This window comes from Zeus faber, assembly GCF_960531495.2.
Source record: "Zeus faber genome assembly, chromosome: 4".
Classification (NCBI taxonomy): domain Eukaryota; kingdom Metazoa; phylum Chordata; class Actinopteri; order Zeiformes; family Zeidae; genus Zeus; species Zeus faber.
The window spans coordinates 3,529,443-3,550,114 of record NC_137191.1 but is presented as its reverse complement, the minus strand read 5'-3'; the positions used below and the strand labels follow the sequence as shown (position 1 = coordinate 3,550,114).

The window sequence follows — 20,672 nt, the reverse complement described above, 5'->3', positions numbered from 1 at the left end:
TCACCCAACCAACTCAACCCTCTGATTACTGGACGACCCGCTCTACCTCCTGCACCACCGTTGCCCCGTTGGTACTCAAAATATTTTCCCAAGGTTAGCAGGTCTGCATTAGGAGGTTACAAGTCCACTTTAATTTTTGTGCGTACTTCTGTGCAGTATACTGACTCTAAAGTTTAATTCAGTCTGCATTCCAATCGAAGAAAGCCTTTTTGCCTTCACTGCACATATGCCTTGATTGAAGGGGTACTCAGGTTTACTCCAGGTAAAATGATTATTTGTGCTTTGTGAGATAGACAAAAAATGAATTTCCCCAAAAGCATCACTTTACTTAAAAGTATCACTTTAATTAGCATTCATTTCCACATTAAAATGGGGCTCCACTGTTTTTTTGTTGTTTTTTTTTTGTTTTTTTTCTTTCTTCAGACAGAGGTCCTAGGAGGATATCGAGAGGGAACACGTCACACAACAACGGATACCCCTCTGATGCCCCTCGGTCCACCACCCAGCAACCCCCCATCTGGTTTTCTCAGCTCCGTGGTTCAGGACCCTCAGGTAAGAGTGGAAAAGCTGGAGCAAAATACCCCCACCTTTTATGCTGTTCCCGCTGTGACAACCATGACACATTTTCATGAGAAGAAGTGAACCTAGTACAAACCTAATGTGTATTGACTTTGTATTTTAAGCGATAGTTCCTTTTTTTCCCACTCAGTTTCATTTAGCCATTTTTCTGAAGCAGCATCCCATGGCCATGAACCAAATTGCAATTTAAAGCACTTGAATTGGCTTCAACACTCTGTAATGGTTGTTAATTGATCTGAACATCCAATAATACTAGCATCTGCAACTGTAACCTTGAGGCCTGTGTGGCTGCCATGTTGCATTAACAGGAAGCCCCAGCATGTTCAGATAAGTGAGTTTCGATAAAAAGGGTTCTACTGTATTTGCATTGATTGCAATAAATACCTTCATCACGTTTTATTTTTGGAACTTGTTTGACAGTTTTGTGGGACATTTAATTTTGTCTAAACAAAGCAGTGAATAAATCCTTTCCTAAAATACTAATGATTTGTAAATGAGTCCCCATTACTATGTATTGGCATGCGAGTAAGCGTGGAACCCAGAACTCCAGAAATAAAATGGTGTCTGTGCATCCCTCACCAAAAGTGTCTTTGTGAGGCAGGCCCTCCTTGGTTATAATCAAAGTTGTAGTTTGTTTTGTATGTCAACCAAGTAGTCATAAGGGTTCTTAACAAAGAACAATTAAATCATTTCTGTCTAGAGATTGATCTACGTTAGGATGAAGGGACCATTAATATTAGATGTTATTTTTCTTTATTTATTGTTATATCTAGGATGACTTGAAGAACAGGTTGGAGAGGATCAATAACATGTGAGTTGGCTCTATCAAATTGTGTATTCGACATACAATGTAATAAGCCTATTTAATGTCTTCTATTATCTAGGGGTGTCACAATTCTCCAAATCCACGATTCGATTTGACTTTGGATTTTAAGGTTTCGATTTGATTTTTGATTTAAGCCTGTTTTTTTCAGGCTATGCCATTTTTGGCTATGCCAAAAAACCACTTCTTCCTCAATCACTAACTTTTATTTGAATAACAAAAATATTTTAACAGCACACCAAAACAGTTCAGAGCTTTATCAAAACTAGATTTTAGAATGATAAACAACAATTTACTTATTACACTACTTTTGAGTTACTGATCAAAATAAATGCAGAAAAACGGATGCTCTGCTGTGGAGCAGATTGCAGATTGCTCTTGAAAGAATCACGGCCCGGTGGCAAATACCCCGCGGTCCACAAGCCGGTAGTTGGGAACCTCTACACTAGAGGACATTCCGTCAGTGATGGTCAGGTTTATTTCCCACTTTGATCGCCACATCTGTGGAATTATTGGACATTGTGGTCAAAGGATGCGGTACAGCGGACCCTCCGAAGCCGACCGCAGCTCTCCCAACTCCGAACCAAATTTCATGAAAGTCTGTGCAGAGCCGGGCAGGCTACAGTCTACACACCCCAGCGCACACTGCATTTGTTTATTATCCAATATTATGACCATGTTGGACAATATTACCTGCAAAAATACGGGGGGTGCCGCAAACCTGCTTGTGACTTAAAAGTTCGAAATCGAACGCATATTTCATTCGATTTTCGAATCTGAATCATGACACCCCTCCTACTGTCACCTGCATTTTTAGACTTTAGATTCGATTTTTTTCTGTGAAACCATAGCAGGCATAAGCAACTATTTTGTTTTGAAGTATAGAAGTTGAAGATATCTTGACCTTATAAAGACTGGACATCTGTATAAAAAGTATGCACTCTTTGTAAAGATTACAATCAGGACAATCAAGGTTTTCCCCCTTCCTCTGTGTGTTACAGGATGAAGAATACGTCCAGTCTATTGAAGAGTTCCGAAGCTTCCATATGCTCCATGCGACTTAAGTGATCCCTCAATAGACCATTAGGCACATTCGTCAAAGTCTGCTAAAAAAATAATGATAAATATATAAAACAAAATTTTACAGTATAAAGGTTTGTTCCGTATCTTACCCCATTATTTCTTGTAATGATTCCTCCTTTGAATATGAGCGAATTGTGCTCCTATGCTCCATTGACCGTAACTTTAAGCATTTATAGAAATTAATGAATAGTAACCTAGTAGCCTTGAATGCAAGAATAAACGTTGTCAATTTTATTTGATAGAAATAATAAAATATATAAATCTTTTGATAAATCTTATATGAGAATGTTGTCAAATATTCCGATTTGCAATCACATGGGATGCGAAATGCTAGCTAGTGACGGGGGTGTGTGTGTGTGTGTGTGTGTGTGTGTGTGTGTGTGTGTGTGTGTGTGTGTGTGTGTGTGTGTGTGTGTGTGTGTGTGTGTGTGTGTGTGTGTGTGTGTGTGTGTGTGCGCGCGCACATATATATACACACACACACTAACTAATACACCTGGATATTAATGAAACAACATTTATTACTAGTACATGTGGAGCATGTAAAATCCAGTATCGTATTAAAAGACAATTTAGTCAAAGGTTAGGAGTTAAATTGTACTACAAATTATTCTTATGATAAAATTGATTTCTGGAGATCTAAAAAAAAATATTTCAAAATGTTTAATTTATTTGGTAAAATTGATATCAGTAATTGATTGCCATTCAAATGATGCATCTGAAATTGAGTACGAGAGGTACTACAGTTATGTATCTACAGCAGGGCTTGACGCTTACTTTTTTCCCAAGGAGTATATGGTCCTAAGTTGGGAAATTTAGGCATGCATAAAGAACTTTAGGTGCGCAAAGGAAATGTATCAAATATTGTGTTTTTCCTTTAATAAAGGGATTTGAAGAGACATTTACAAGCAAAATAATTATACAAAAAGTACACTCGGTTTTAAAATATTTCTGCTTCAAACTGCGATAAGATGTGACTATTTATCCCAAGGGAAATTATTGATCAGCAGTTGGGGTACAAAGTAGGAAAGGAGTGCAAATATGTAGAGTAAAGATACACAAAATAAACAATATAAGAGTAAAAAGTATCAGTTAGGCGCAATGACCATATATAAAGAAAAGTCACAGGTTAGTGGTAGGAATCATAAAAATAAATGTAAACTGGTTTACAGTAGGGTGCAATTCCAATATACACAATGCCGAAAGTAGCAGTTACAGTAGGGGTCATCAATTAAAGATCTGTAAAGTGCAACCAAATGTACCATTGCTAGAAATGTAACAGGTTAGCAGTAAGTATTATTAATATAAATGTAAACAAGTTAACTAGAAGTGCTAGAAGTACTAGATATTCACATTTCCCAAATGTATTGATTATAAAAAAATCATTGAATGGTAAGGTTAAAAGTCGATTTATACAATGTACATGTATCACAGGTTAACGGTATGGAAATGGTAAATAGCTATTTATGCACAATATCAATCTGACGGATTACGGTGTGGTACGTAGATTATGTAAACCGCAATCTAACCATATACATTTGTATATGGTTGATTCAAATGTTCAGTGTTTTTGTCCACATTTCACATAATGTCCCTGTTATTGCACATTAGACTCATGGTGTCACATAAACCAGAGAGCTGTAAATAACTAATCCACTGACATATCCAGGGAGGAAAGGGGTTAGAGGGGTGGAGGGCGTGTAACAAACAGAGCTGGAATGGAGCCTGGAACCACATCAGCACCTCATGCCTCTGCTGTCCATCTCTCTGCCAGATGTAGATGAGTTGTATAGTTTTATTGCCACAGGGAGAAATGATTTCCTGTGGTGCATTGTGGTGGTATCAATCTGCTGCTGAAGGTGCTCCTGCACATGACCAGCATATCGTGGAGAGGGTGAGAGTCAATGAACATGGTGTACCGCAGCTTACACAGCATCCTTTCTGACACCACCACCAAGAATCAACCTTGACAGAGCCAGCCTTCCTGGTGCGCATGTTCATCTTGTTGGCATCGATTTACCTCATCATGCTAACCCAGCACATGATGGCAAAGAAAATTTCACTCGCTACCACAGACTTTAAACAGTATGAATGGTATGAACAGTTATGAATAACTCTGTAATAAAGTAGTTTGTAGTTCTAAATGCCATAAAAGTCAGCTCAGTCCGTTTAAAAAGGTAATAAAAAATAGTGTCTATATTATTTATTTATTAATACAATAACAAGCAACAAGGCAGCTGTATAGCAATAAAATAGATATAGAAATCTACATTTTTGGACAAACTCACAAAAGCTGAAATCGTAAATAATTAAATTATTTACGATTTTTTTTTTTTTTTTTACACTTGCCGCTTAGCCTGCACGTTTTTACGTTCAACAAGGAAAGGGAAAGAAATTTAGTCAAATAAAATATATCTAAATGAAAACGCAATGTGCGCAAATTGCGCCCTGATCGCTCTCTCAGAGGACACACATGCACGGGTGCACACACAATTTTAGATCCGGTGCTATTATTAAAACGCGGCGAGCGTGGGTCGGTTTATTCATATCATGTATTTTCCCTCCCCGCGCAGTATGCGCTACTTAACGGTAGCATGCGGCTGCGGTGCGGTTACGTGTGGCACAGTGCGGGTGGCGGCGTGGGGTTGCCGCGGTGCGCCTCCCTCTCCTCACCTCACCTGTCCCGAAGTCGGGGCGGAATTCCGAGTTTATTCTCGAAACACAGCTAGTCCCTGGTAATAAAAGAGGTTGAGGAACCCCTGCTATGGAGTGACGTTAAATTCGCATGAATTCCGATTTGACTGTTCAGGCTGAGGTCGCATTTTAAAAAATCTGACTTGTGTTTGATTTAGGACCACACATGAAAGTGGCTCAATTCCGAATTGAAAAGATCAGATTCCATGTGATTTGTGCTGTTCACGCTGTCATGAAAAAAAAAACAGATCTGAGTCACATATGAGCAAAATGATCTGTTTTGGGTCACTTTGGACTAGCCTATGATTGCTGCCACTGGTTACCATGTGACTTCTCTTTACACTATGATGCTCCTACTTTAAGACATGTTGTGAATGAGCTGTGGATACAATGCAGTGGCTACAAGCGTATTTCATCTTGATGTTTAAGGGTGATATTTATCAGACGATAAATACTGGATCAGTACATCCCTAGTTGTCCTCAACCTTTTTGTTGAAAGAAAAAGACGATGACGCTCGGGTTGAATTTTGTAATACTTTTCATTCTCACACATGCTCCTAAATACATTTTATATTTCGCTCATAACTATTTTAATCCCAAATACGAGTGAAATGCTCACACTGTGGAGCTCTGTTCCGTTCTATGAAGAAGACATAGTCCCATAGGGTCTGTCCTTTGCTGACGGCAACAGTTGTTTTTTGGATGCCCAAGATGAATCTTTTAATTGTCACACACTACTACAACACATGCACATGCTTTGGATGGTGGCCGGTGAAATGAGGCCTCTGCATTTGACCCATCCTGGCTTGTCCCCCAGGGGGGCAGCATTCGTTGACGCCCCTGGGGACCTGGTAACAAGTGTCCATCGCTGGTCAGACGATGATGTCCTCAGCCTTTTCGGCTGCGTAATGGAGCGCTGGTGATCTCACACCCCCCTGACGGTTGATGTTAGCCAGCGTAGACCGGTTGTCTGACCTGATTTGCACATCCTGGCCCCGTACCAGGGGTTTGAAGTGCTTCAGAACTAGTAACACAGTCTCCAGTTCCAGGAGGTCGATGTGGCATGTGGACGGGGGCCAAACGACCCTTATCGCCTGACCATGGCAGGTCCCAGCCCATCCCGTCAGGGAGGTGTCTGTGAAAACCTGTGTGCCAATAGAGACTCGACCCAGACGCACACCCTGTGTGAGGGTCGTGGATTCTCTCCAGTACGCTAGGTCTCTGTTCAGAGACTGTGGCATGACTAGCAAACATAGTCAGTGGCACACCGGGTCCAACCGGAGCTCTCCAAACCATTGTTAAATACTGTGCATGTGCAGGGGGCCCGATGGTGCTACCATGTGGGCTGCCGCCAGCGGCCCAAACAGCTTCATGATGGTCAGTGCCGTCACTGAGTGACCCACCCGGACACGACCGAAGGCAGACATAGTGTCCCTTGTGGACCGCCCGCAGCGACACCTTCACCACGCTCGCCTCACTTCAACACAATCGCCTCTGTGGCAATTTAGTGTGCATAGATCAAAGATGGGACGCACACCCAGAACCAGGAAGTAGTTTTAATAAAACCCTCTGTTCCAAAATTCTGTGTGCCCCACTGTCACGGCTCCCTTGCTGAAGAGAATTGGTTTGTCTGCGTTCAGAGCGGAGGCGTTCTCCATTGACGTCATAACCGTCCACTCCACAACCTGGAAGGGTGGTGGGGTCTTGCAAAATCGTAATGTGTAACCTGGCATAGCACTTGCATAAGGGTCAAGGGTTCTCAAGCATATGGGGGGAGTGTGTCTGATCCTGGATCTACACACACTGAATGGCCTTATAACGACTCGCCCATTTCACATGCTTAGTGTGAAGGTGTTGCTACAGGCAGTCCATGAGGAGGATTTTTGCACAATCATCGACCTGAAGGACGCCTACTTCCACGTCCCGATAGCGCCGAAACACAGGAGATTCCTCCGTTTTGCCTTTCAGGGGGGAACCTATGAGTTCACCAGAGACCTGGCTTGTAGTTCCAAGCCTCAAACTCGCTCCGCAGGTGTTTTGCCACTGCGCCACGACTGTACTGTTGCTGCTGCGACGTCAAGGTGTGTCTCCTGGCACGATATCGCCTTACAGCACTCCAAACTAGCCCTCCTTCTAACGGTTTAGATTTTTAGCCTGCAGGGCATTGCAACTCAACAGGATTCTAAAAATACTCAGGCTAGTTGTCGAGAAGATACGCCCACTTGCTAACTGTCTAGTTCCCGAAGCCTCCCCTGTTTCAGCAACTTCAGTTAAAGACAGCTCTTCTCTACTCGAGTCCATGTTGGTGTGGTTGCTGGAATAATACAAGGGTGATGGTGTTTGTGGCAGTTCCTCCTTCCACACACCAACCAAGTGACGTTTCCAGGGACCTCCAGCACAGAGACAAAGACAATGATGGGTTGTAGACATCAGTTTATTGTAGAGAGAAGGCTGGGTGAAATTGGCCAGGAGCAGATGGAACATGTCATGACAGGGCCCCTTTCCTGAGTGTGTGTGTGGATGGGGGCTTTAACCTGCTGCTTGTTAGCCCAACTAATGAGCTACTGGTATGCAGCTACCCTCACCCAATCACCTAGATCCAGATCAGTAGTGGCTGCTCAAACCATCCCATCCACACACCACATCGCAGTGTTCTTTCCATAATAGATTACAATGAAGCTTTTACTTTAAATGCAGGAATAGTTCATTTGGTATAAGCATTACATCAGGGAAATCAATAAATACCATACAGTTGGGTTAGAACAGTGGTGTCCAAACTACGGCCAGCAGGCCAACTGTGGCACGTGGTCCATTTTTATTTGGCCCGGAGCAAATTCTAAAAATATTATGGAATATGGCCCACACATGAAACTTGCACTTGACTGTATTGTACTTCTTAGTTTCAACACTGGGCAGAGCTACTGTCTTGACACTGCACAGCTGTTAATTTTTTTGCGGGGAGTTGATGATGATGTTCTTGTGTTGATGATGACTTGAGTTGATGATGTTCTTGTGTTTGACGTACATGGGCCAGACGTGACCGTCAAACAGACCGGGCGGGTCTGGCACAGTGTAGTTCCTTGAGCATCCCCTTTGCATTACGGAGGAGCTGCTTGATCTTTGGAGTATAAAGGGCACAACAACAGGTAAGGACATTTTTGAAGCTGTATCAGATGCAACTGACAAGATGGGACTTAAATGGGACAAGCTGTGTGGGATTACAATGGATAGGGCTCCAGCAAAGGAATGGCCTCTATGGTGGCTGTTAAACTGCACTGTCATCCACCAAGAAGCCCTCTTTGCCAAGAGAGTCCAGCTTGGCGATGTGATCAGATTCAGAATAGTCTTTATTGCCAAGTAAGTTTACACGAACAAGGAATTTGTCTTGGTGTTTGGTGCATACAAGAAACATAAATGAAAATCAATATGTAAAATATAAGTAATATTTATAAGAATATGTCAAATAAAGCTGTTTTTTTTTATTAAGCTGTACAGTTTGTGCAGGACTGTGCAATTGATGATGATGGTTCCCAGGAAGTGGCAGGGCTCCACAGAGTTGACTGGGGAGTCACACAGGTTGATGGGGGTGAGTGGGACTGCGTTCTTCCTGAAGTCCACAACCATCTCCACTGTCTTCACAGCGCTGAGCTCCAGGTTGTTCTGGTTGCACCAAGTCACTAGTTGGTCAAGCTCCCACCTGTAGGCGGACTCATCCCCACCAGAGATGAACCCAATGAGGGTGGTGGGGTCCGCAAATTTCAGGAGCTTGACAGACTGGTGGCTTGAGGTGCAGCTGTTGGTGTACAGGCAGAAGAGCAGAGGAGAAAGAACACACCCTTGAGGGGAATCAGTGCTTCAGAACTTCAGGGATTCAGAGCAGTGTTTTCCCAGCTTCACATGCTGCTTTCTGTGAGACAGGAAGTCTGTGATCCACCTGCAGGTGGAGTCAGGCACGCTCAGCTGGGAGAGCTTGTCCTGCAGAAGCGCCAGGATGATTGTGTTGAAGGCGGAGCTAAATTCCATAAACAGGATCGTGACTTCCGGTCCTGAGGAGTCCAGGTGCTGGAGGATGAAGTGGAGGGCCAAGTTTACTGCATCGTCTACAGACCTGTTGGCTCTGTAGGCAAACTGCAGGGGGTCCAGGAGAGGGTCTGTGATGGATTTGAGGTCGAAAAGCACAAGGCGTTAGTGGTGGATGGGATGGCTTGAGCAGCCACACCTGATGCTCGTTGGTTGGGCTAACATCAGGTTTAAAAACCCCGTCCACACACTGAGTCAAGATGGAAGCCCTGTGTCATGACATGTTCCATCTGCTCCTGGCTCATTCCACCTAGCCTCATCTCTACCATAAACTGGTGTTACCAAGCCCCCGTCCTCTGCGTCTCCGTGCCAGAGGTCCCTGAACATGCCACTTGGATAGCGTGTGGTGGCAAAACTGCCACAGTGGCCACATGCTGTGATCCCTTCCTGGATGTTATCCCTCTTTGGAGCAGAATGCCCAATAAATGCAGCCGGTCAGCTGCTTTTATATGGTTTGATTCATGTCTCCTCCTTTGGACCACCCTTCAGTGACTCATCCCTCTCCACCTATCAATATGTTCTTCCCCAGGCCTATTTATGGGCATAGGAAATGACTCAGAAAATGTTCCATTTTAGATTTCCCCCTCTCCTATGATGGCAGACCTTCTCACAGACATCCAAACTTCACATTACATGTAATTACATTACATTTAAGATTCAAGATTCAAGAGCTTTATTTGTCACATACATATACATACATCCATACATATTTGCAGTGAAATGTCTTTGCAATTATGCACAATAAGATTATGCACAATAAGTTCAAAACCATACATATTAGCTAACCTAATTTCTACCTGACTAACTAACTGAAACTAACTGATTCCAAAAATGGAATGCAGTTAGTGAATAGAATAATATAAAATAAAATAAAATAAATTGAAATAAGACTCCAAAGGGTACTGTAATACAGAGTGGGGTTACAAAAGAGAAGTAAAGGGAATAGAGTTATGTATATGGGATATGCTATTTGTATATACAGCTACGTGCAGTAAGGTTGCATGTGAATAAAGTGTGTGTGGGAAAAAAGATGAACAGTACGACACAGCAATACGGTAACACTGAACAGAACAGAAATACAGCGCAGTATGCAGTTACCCAGAACAGTGATAAATTATACGTTATTACTTTGTTCATTCTTTTCCCTAAAATCAGTTAACACACTACAGTTTATCGTTTTTATAATTTCAGCCATGAAATCATCAACCATCAGATAATTGTATATTGAACTGTTGATTAAATTATATCTTAACTAAGAATCCTGTCTTTTTTTTTTTTTTTCTCTCCCCCGAAAGGCCCTATCTACAGTATGTGCCATGTTATCTGCATGCAGTTCACCTTCCGGAACTTTCAGGGCTATTCTTTTTATACATTTTATTTAGTCAGTTAACGCAATACAGTTTACAGTTTCAATCATTTTTAAATCATGGAATCACCATTATAGCCATTGGATTGTTACACATGTAGATTATAGTCACTATATCATTATCTTAACCATGAATCATTCATTATTTAATTCTAAATCATGAATCACATCTTATTATTGCATTCTGCCGTGACTCATTCCAATCATTACATTCTACTATGAATCACTTGTTATCCATTCATTGCATTTCAAATCATGAAAAATTCTCGAAAGATTATCAGAACATTGCTATCGCAATACATCATGCTTGAGTGTGTTTCACTCATCTAGCATTGGCGACAGTAAATCCCACCCGAAAATGCTTGGTTGATAATCTTCTCTCCGCTCTTTCTTTCTTTGGTGGTTTCAGGTCACATTCTCGCTTCTCTTCCTTCTTTCTTTTCTCTTTCTTTACCTTGAGCTCATTTGTTGGCATTATTTATTGTACTCTAAGCGGACAGATAGGCGATAGTGGCGCTGCCCCTTGCGGTCGCCTGCACCGGTGCTCTGGTTGACTTTGCACATTTTAGTATTTCTTTACGTTTTTTCATCATAATGTCCGCCAAAAAAAGCATTGTCAGTTATCTCTTACGGCCGCGATGCACACATGGATATAAAAACTTCCCTATAAGAACAACTTTGGTACTTTTTATCCATGGAACTAGAGTGGCCAACTGAAATTTTACACGTGAACACTCCCAACAACCAAAACAACAGCAACAACAACAACAACAGCAACAACAAAAATGGAGCCGGTGTTCCACAAGCGGGCCCACGGAGAAAGCACCATGGTAAACGAGGCGGCATTCGGGTCAGAATGAGGACACAGCCTTACCACCTCTGCCAAGCATCCTTCTTGCCAACGTTCAGTATCTGGAGAACAAGATGGATGAACTTCGAGTGAGGATTAAATTCCAACGGGACACGAGAAACTGTTGCGTCCTCTGCCTGACGGAGACACCCACTGGTGCCAGATGAAGCCATTCGTCCAGCCGAGTCCTTCTCCGTGTTCTGCGGCGAGAGATCGGGGGAGTCGGGGAAATCCAAAGGTGGAGGCGTCTCCCTAATGGTAAACAACCGCTGGTGTAACCCCAACAACACCACGTCTCTCTCCTGCTACTGCTCGCAGAACCTGGAACGGCTGACCATCTTATGCCGTCCATTTTATCTCCCCCGGGAATTCAGCACGGTCATCATTACAGCCGTTTATATTCCCCCGCAAGCGGACATCGACACAGCACTGTTGGACTTGTATGACGTGTTATGTGGATTTCAAAACAAACATCCCAACGCGGCTGTGGTAGTGACTGGGGACTTTAACAGGGCGAACCTTATAAAAGTTCTGACCAATTTCCACCAACACATCACGTGTGCCACCAGGGGAGATAGAACTTTGGACCATTGCTACACACCTTACTAGAACGGATACAAGACTGTCTCGCTTCCTGCTTTCGGTAAATCAGATCACGCCACGATTTCGCTGGTTCCCGTTTACAGGCCTCTGATCTCGCAAGAATTGGTGGTGAAGAGGAAAGTGAAGTGGTGGATGGACCAATCAGAGGCTGCGCTTCAGGACGCTCTCACTTACATCGACTGGGACATGTTCCAAACAATTTCAAGTGACGTCAGCGAGTTTACAGACGTAGCGGTGAGCTTTGTGGCTACGTTAGCGGACAGCAGCGTTCCCACGGTGGAGGTTCGTATATTTCCAAACCAGAAGCCGTGGTTCGATAAATCCATCCACTGCGCTCTGAATGGTCGCACGGCGACTTACAATGACGGTTTTGTATCCGGAAATATGGACAATTACAAAGCGGCGTCATACAATCTGTGGAGGGTGGTGAAGGATGCTACACGGACGTACAGAGAGACTGTGAAGCTACAGATGGAGCAACGGGACAGCAATTGCTTGTGGCAGGGGCTGCAGACTATAGCGAACTACAAGAGCAGCTCCTCCCCAGCCATGAGTGTGGCGCCTCCCTCGCCAACGACCTGAACTCCTTTTATGCGCGGTTTGAGTCTGGCAACAGCACCGCTAGCTCACCAGCTAATTGGAGTTACACTGCTGGGGATGAGCGTGCACTCTCAGTGTCCGAGCATGACGTCAGGAGGGCTCTGATGCGGGTGAACACCAGGAAAGCTGCGGCCCAGATGGCATATCTGGACGAGAACTGAAGACCTGTGCTAACCAGCTAGCCCCGATGTTCACTACAATATTCAACATCTCCCTGGCTGAATCAGTGGTCCCGTCCTGCTTCAAGAGGTCCCCTTCTGTCCCAAAGATCGCATCTCCTGCCTGCCTGAATGACTACCGTCCGGTAGCCCTCACCTCGGTGGTCATGAAGTGTTTCGAGAAGCTGATCCCTCTCCCGCACCTTGGACCCATTGCAGTTCGCATACAAGGAGAACAGATCCACGGATGACGCCGTTTCCCAGGTACTGCACACAACTCTCACGCACCTGGATGGCCGGAAGGGGGCCTATGCGAGAATGCTGTTCATCGATTATAGTTCAGTTTTCAATACCATAGTCCCCACCAGACTGGCTGTCAAGATGAAGGAGCTCAGACTGAATATGCTGCTGTGTGCCTGGATCCTGGACTTCCTCTCAGCCCGGCCCCGGGTGGTGAGGGTGGGGAAGCACTTGTCCAGCTCCCTCACCCTGGACACAGGATCCCCCCAGGGCTGCGTCCTCAGCCCCATACTGTACTCCCTGTACACACATGACTGTGTGGCCAGGTCCAGCTCCAACACCATCATCAAGTTTGCTGACGACACCGTTGTCGTGAGCCTTCTCACCGACGGCAATGAGAAGGCTTACCGTGAGGAGGTGACTGACCGGTCACTCTGGTGCCAGGACAACAGCCTCCACCTGAACGTAAGCAAAACTAAGGAGCTGATTGTGGACTTTAGGTGTGGATTACAACCGAGAACGCATGCGCCCTTGGTGATTAATGGGACTTCTGTAGACAGGGTGAGCAGCATCAAGTACCTTGGAGTCCACATCACAGAGGATTTAACATGGACATTACAAACAGACACTCTGGTGAGAAAGGTGAGGCAGCGTCTTTACCACCTCAGGCAGCTAAAAAAAAACTGGGTCTCGTGAGGATCCTCAAGTCCTTCTACTGTGGAGCAGTGGAGAGCATCCTGACAGGCAACATCACTGCCTGGTTTGGGAGCTGTACTGCTCAGGACAGGTGGGCCCTGCAGAGGGTGGTGCGCTCAGCTGAAAATACCACTGGAACTACCCTCCCCTCCCTGCAGGACTTATACACCATGAGGTGTAGCATCAGAGCCCGCAGGATCATGAAGGATCCTTACCACCCCAATAAAGGACTGTTCCAGCTGTTGCGGTCAGGCAAGCGCCTCCGCAGTCACACATTGAGAACAGAGACTGAGACAGAGTTTTTTCCCGCAAGCCATACGAACTGTCAATGCTGACCTCACCAGGGGTCCTCACTGAGCCACACACATAGGCTCCACTACCTTGCTGTATTGTATGTAGCATACTGTACCGCATACTGTGTCATTGTTCTGGGTTGTTCAGTGTTACTGTATTGCTGCGCCGTACTGTTGTATACTGTGCTGTATATCTCATAAACACTACCTCACTATATTCACATGCCGCTTTAATGCACATATCTGTATATACAAAAATAGCCTATCCCATACACATAAGTCTATCCCATATACATAAGCCTATTTCCATTATCTATTTTGAACCCCAACCCTGCATTACCCTTTAGTTCTTATTTTATTGTATTTTATTATATTCTATATATTTTTATTTTATTCTGTAGTATTCGACTTACTCCATTACGTTTTAGGAATCAGTTAGTCAGTCAAGTAGAAATTCTTAGGTAGCTTCTGTGTTCAGTCTAAGACATATTGTGTGTAATCACTGGGTAAGTTGCATTTACATTTCACTGCATATATGTATGAAAGTATGTATATGTATGAAAGTATGTATATGTATGTGACGAATAAACCTTTTGAATCTTGAATCTTATCGAGTGCAGACCATGAGGCGTAAATTCTCACCTCACAGACTTGGGGTTCGCGATAAACTGAGAGAAGAGCAATCCCATCCCCAGCCGACAGGTGATCTATCTAGGATTGCAGTTAAACACTGTCTAGCCGCCACAGTTAGACAAATGAGGGCCCTACTGTCCGAACCACAGTGAGCAGACATAATGCCTGCCCTCGGACGTGTCCAGGTATGCTACTCAGTGACAGTACTGACTATCATGATGCTGCTTGGGCTGGAGGGCTCCGGTTGGACCCGCTGCTGATTGTGCCATGGTCTCTGAACAGAAACATAGCCTACTTGAGAGCTCCCAGACCCTCACACAGGGCATGCGTCTGGTTGGAGTCTCTTTTCTTTCTTTCTTTTATGCACAGGTTTTCACAGATGCCTCCCTGATGGGATGGTGCGGGACCTGCCGCAGTCAGGTGATATGGGGCATGTGGCCCCCGTCAACACATCACATCAACCTTCTGTGTCTCAGATTCCTTTAAAGCTGCAGTCTTAAGACGCCACTGCTTATCGCTCTGACCTCTGTGCAGTATGTTGGGATCTGTGCGCTCTGTCCATGCAACCTACCTGCTTAGCCATTAATAGCGATCTCAGCAGCAAAGTGTTGCGACCCAATCCGGCGTTTATGTCTAAGGTTGTTACGAGTTCATACAGATCAAGGGTAGTTACCCTTGGCTACATGGACCAAACCGCTCCAATGTGGTTGTCATGACAACTATTTGCTATGGAGCAGTTGCGCTTGGCCAGCCACTCTTTGCGCAGCACCTCTGTCATTGGCTATTCAAATGTATCACAATGGCCTACGAGAAGGCAGGTCAGGCTGCACCGACTGCTCTCTGTGCCTGCTCTACTTGGGGTGTGTCAGCTTCGACTGCCCATTTTACGGCGGTCAGGCTTCAGGACATTTGTACGGCGGCTTCCTGGTCTTCGCCGTCCCCATTTGTCCATTTTTACCTGCGCAATATTTCTGCAGGGTCTTTTTCCCAGTCGGTGCTCAGTGTTGCGGATGAGCAGACTTCTCAGCGGCTACTCAGATTCTCTGACATGTTGCCTGTATTTAGTAACTAACACTCTCTCTGTGGATACTGTGTGTGTAGTGTTAGTTGCTTCCCATTGGATTACATTACAGAATTACATTACATTTAGCAGACGCTTTTATCCAAAGCAACTTACAATTGTACAATCACCGACGGAATTACATTACAGAATTATATTACATTTAGCAGACGCTTTTATCCAAAGCGACTTACAATTGTACAATCACCGACGGACGCAGCCATCAGGAGCAATTAGGGGTTAAGTGTCTTGCTCAAGGACACTACAGCATGCTAGCAGGAGGAGCCTGGGATCGAACCAGCAACCTTTAGATTACCAGCTCTACCGCCTGAGCTACCATCCCCATTGGCCCTTCAGGGGTGCACATCCACATTCACATTTACATTCACATCCATCCTGATTGGCTGAAGCGAGTGTATGAATAAATGTTCAGTAGTTGGATGTATACCATTTGGATACCTCCTTCATAGAACTGTAGTTACATAACTGCAGTAAAACTCTTTCATACTATTGTCCAGTGTACTTTAGTATGCAAGAAGAACAATGCGTTCTCTGACATACTTCATCATTATACAGTAAAGCTGTGGCATTTACTTTCAGCGTGTTGTGAGTAGATGATGACACTTCCTAGAAACATTTAACCTCAGTGCATTGTGGAATATGCTTTCCAGCAAGTGTGCAGTGTTCACATATATCGTAACATGTCTTCCTGGTACTTTTTGCATGCTATTTGAGAATACTGTGTGGTTTCAGACATACCAAAGAAAACTCACATACTAACTTGGCATACTAAATAGTATGCTAGTTTGCCATTTTTGATGCACAAAACACATTTATACACCAACTGCTTAGTCAGCCATGTAAAGCGACAACCTACTTTAATTTTCAGTTATACCATTAAAAAAAAACGGTATCTTGGGTTTCGGTGTACATCACCTTGGCGGTGTCTACAGCTGAGACTACTTTCTACACCACAGAAATCCACTCATCTGCCTCCAAGGCTCAAACCCCAGTAAACCGTTTTCACCCTCTCCTCCGTTCTCAACCAGGGGCAGAAATTACGGAGGGGACAGGGGGTCCAGACCCCTCCTTCCTGAGAAAAAGAGTGAGGTGAGAGGTGAGAGGCCACAATATATCATTGTAAACATAACTATATCATTTAAAAAATATAATAATTTGCATTGAAAGCAGTTGTACTAATTATGGATGCAAAACAATGGCACACAATGAGCGTGACACCTCCTCTCTGCTCCTCTCCGCCAATTTGCGCCGCTTCCCCAACACCCCCCCCCCCTTCTCCACACAAAATAAAACAAAAATATTTTATTTTTATTTTAGATCATGTGTCTATGTTCCTCAGTTTCATAATTGAAAGGAAAAAAATGCACCATGCGATCCATTCTGCGTCATGCTTGACCCCACCCTCTGTGCCGTGTCCTCTCCCCTTTCAAATCAAAGTTAAGTCTTGTCCTCAACCTACCCTCCCCTTTCCCCACCCTCTTCCCTCTGAGCTGATGACATCATCACCTATATTTCTAAGAAGGTGGAGGATATCATCCTGGCTGTAACAACACTACCGCTTATCTTAAATCCAACTCGCCACCCCCTCTCTCCGAGCAGGCATCCTACAGTCCTCTCTCAGAAGAAGTCCAATCCAACCTATCCAACCACCTGCCACCTCAATCCTATCCCCTTCACCCCTCAACAAAAACATCTCCTCACATATCCTGCCCTTCCTCACAACAGTCATCCTCCTCCCTGTCCTGAGACTCTGTTCCTACTGCCCTGAAGTCAAGCCTCTACTCAAGAAAATATCCCTGGACCCAGCTACTGAGTGAATTACAGACCTATGTCACTTCTCTCCTTTCTATCCAAGACGCTCAAGCGAGCTGTCTCCAATCAACTCTCTTTACACTCTCAGAACTACCTCCTTGACCAGCAAAAATCTGGCTTCAAGACTTCACTCCACGCAGACTACTGTCCTTGCTGTCATAGAGATTTTCCACACTGCAAAGACTTCTCTCTTGTCTGTTCTGATTCTCATAGATTTGTCTGCTACCTTCAGTTAACCACAAAATTATTCTCTACACTATCCCTGAGATTGGAATGACGGGATCTGTGCACTCAGGGATTTTATCATACTTAGCCAATCTTTGGTTGTTGATATGTTTAATTGAAGGTAGGACTCCTCACACCACTTGACAAAGTAGTCATTGTCAGGACCATGGCTGGACTCTTTGTCTTTGTTGGAGAAATTCTCCTGCGTGGTTGGTGAGTTTAATCTGCCCGCTACAAGAAATCAAAACTGAGAGTATTAAAGATATTTATTCTGCAGAATAAAGAGAAATATTCAGAGCTGCTCCAAAGCAGTGTTCTGATCAGTCTGCCCCTATTGCTGACGAAGGGGGCTTTATACCAAAGAGAGGTTGTGTGCCATTGGTCAGATGTCAATTACAACACTATGCCCCTCAATTGTCTCCCCAGGTGTAACTCTCAAACAGTGATTTAACAGGTACAATCAAACTCCAGCCGCAGATGCAACCCTACTATCCCTTACAATGCTCTTTCAAGCTCCCCTGGGGTGATCCTTATTTCCATACAAGGTTGAATGAGGATGGAATGTGATCTGGTTCTTCAATATTACAATTGACAATGTAGAGAAAGAACATCCTTTTTACATAAACTCTGGGGGCTCCTAAAAAACCCAGAGGCAATGTTTTAAAATCACATATATAAAACTATATAAAACATGTAAAACATCATTCAAATAGTTGATCATATGCATTTTTCTCTCACATCCTGTAACGGACTGATAATAACAGGGTCATCAGCATACTTATATTTGGTCCAATTGTAATGCTTGCTCTGACACATTTGTGTAGAAGACATACTGTACAATAGGGGCAAAAAGACACACCCTTGTGGTGAACCAGTGGAGGAGCAGACTAGGTCTGATAAAACACCATTCACCCTCACTCTGTGTCCTGTTGGTTAGAAAGTCAAGAATCCTGCCCGCAAAGTTGTAACTGTAACTGCTCTAACAGCCTACTGGGTAGAATGGTGGTATTAAAGCAGAGGAGAAATCAACGAATAACAGTCTAGCATGAGAGTAATTTCTGTTTTTTTCAAGTGTTTAAACAGAAGATTAAGTAAGGTGACTGTGGCATCCTCTACTCCTCTGTGCAGCCTATAGGCAAACTGCATCAGTTCAAGTGGTTAGTTTTCATTAAAACTGCCCTTACAAGCTCTTCAAAGGTTTTCATTTAAACTGATGTGAGAGTGACTTATCTCAAGTCATTAAGAATTTTTGGGCAGGTAGATTTAGGAAGAGGGACTAGCACAGCACCCTTTAACCCCTTTAACTTTAAGTGCATGTTGTGCATGTTAAGAAAATGAAGTGAAATGTAGGACTCAGTTCTTTTACACAATATTTAAGTGAATGACCACATACATTGTCAGGTCCATGACTAGTTGTGGTTCATAACGCAAGTTTTGGTAAAGGCGCTCGTCATCTCTCATCTATTACTGGCTCGAATAGCCACCTGCTCCATCAGACCTCTTTAGCACATCCAAAGTGCAGCAGTCCGTCTAGTGTTCGATCTACCCTGCAATGTCTGGACTTTGCTGTTCAACAGTTGAGGAAGTATAAACTAAATGTAGCAGTGTGTCTAATTGTCACAAAATGTGTGACTACATTAATTTTGTTTTCATATACCATTTATGCTGACATATTCTTTGCTAATACATTCATTGTGGATTTCATGTAATAATTGTTGTTGTTGAATTTCACTCTTTGAACCGTAAAACAAACTAAAGCTGTTCCCATTGGACTGCATTTAAGCATGGTGAGAAGCATTATGTTTCTCAATAGTTGGTAAAGTGTTAGGGTTAGGGTTAGGGCCGAAGTTGTCTTATAACACATCCATTAAGGACAGTGTTAAATTAAAGTATTGAACTTTAATTATGAACCTCTAATTCCTCTGACCCTGATAGTACAAAGAGGGGCCTCAAAGAAACCATATTGAATGTACATATGAACTCACAAGGCAAACACAAATAATGATTATATTCCCAACACTGTTGTCATTGTTTGTGAAGATCCCACAAATTTTCTGCCAATGAAAACAATTTACAGCCCCCCACACCAGAGCGCGCGCGCACATTCCCTCTCGCAAGACTTGTGAACCGCAGTAACCAACGCATCCAGGGTCATTCAAATATTTAATTATATATACTATATCAGAATCACAATATATTAGATATTATTATATCTAAATGCCATAAAGTAACAAAATACTTGGGATTCCCTTGGTCTTTAATGAAATACATCTATTTTAAGGTAAGCAATGCCACTTTTCGAATCAGAATCACAATTGGTTTATTTTTGTCAGGTCCATTTAAATGTTCTAGGAATTTCTTATGGTGAGGTTTGGTGCACTTCAGTACAGACCATAAGCATTAAAAAAATAAAAAGCTCCGAATCGTTCCGTTCCCGAATCGTATCATAGCCCATGTATCTAGATATGTATTGGATCATCTTATAAGGGAGAGATGCACACCCCCAGTATATACGTGTGCTAAATAACAATATATATTTTCCAATACTGTTGGTGTCCAAAGGGGTAAATATTTTATTAGTCCTTGTGTAAACATGACACAACCTTACCTTATTTTTTCCTGCAGATGAGTGCTAAGGATATCTTGATTTGTCTTGCTTTTGATAGATATAAAAAAAAAATATATATATATATATATATATATATATATATATATATATATATATATATATATATATATATATATATATATATATATATATAAAAAGAAAGTACATGGATATAAGTCCATATTAGAAATGTAGTAGAGTAAAATGTAAAGATATTTGCTCTGAAACGTAATGGAGTAAAGGTTGAA

At 43.2% G+C, this 20,672-nt stretch overlaps 1 protein-coding gene across 5 annotated transcripts in view; it reads left to right on the top strand.

The window, feature by feature from the left end:
• The window catches only part of cep44 (centrosomal protein 44), a 40,216-nt gene extending 37,462 nt beyond the window's left edge, over positions 1-2,754 (top strand). For all 5 annotated transcript variants that reach the window (XM_079998606.1, XM_079998610.1, XM_079998609.1 and 2 more), the window contains 3 exons: positions 424-552; positions 1,353-1,390; positions 2,404-2,754. In XM_079998606.1, coding sequence (XP_079854732.1) covers positions 424-552; positions 1,353-1,390; positions 2,404-2,470 — 234 coding nt within the window. In that variant the 3' untranslated portion in view covers positions 2,471-2,754. The remainder of the gene's footprint in view (positions 1-423; positions 553-1,352; positions 1,391-2,403) is intronic.
• The last annotated feature ends 17,918 nt before the right edge of the window (positions 2,755-20,672 follow it).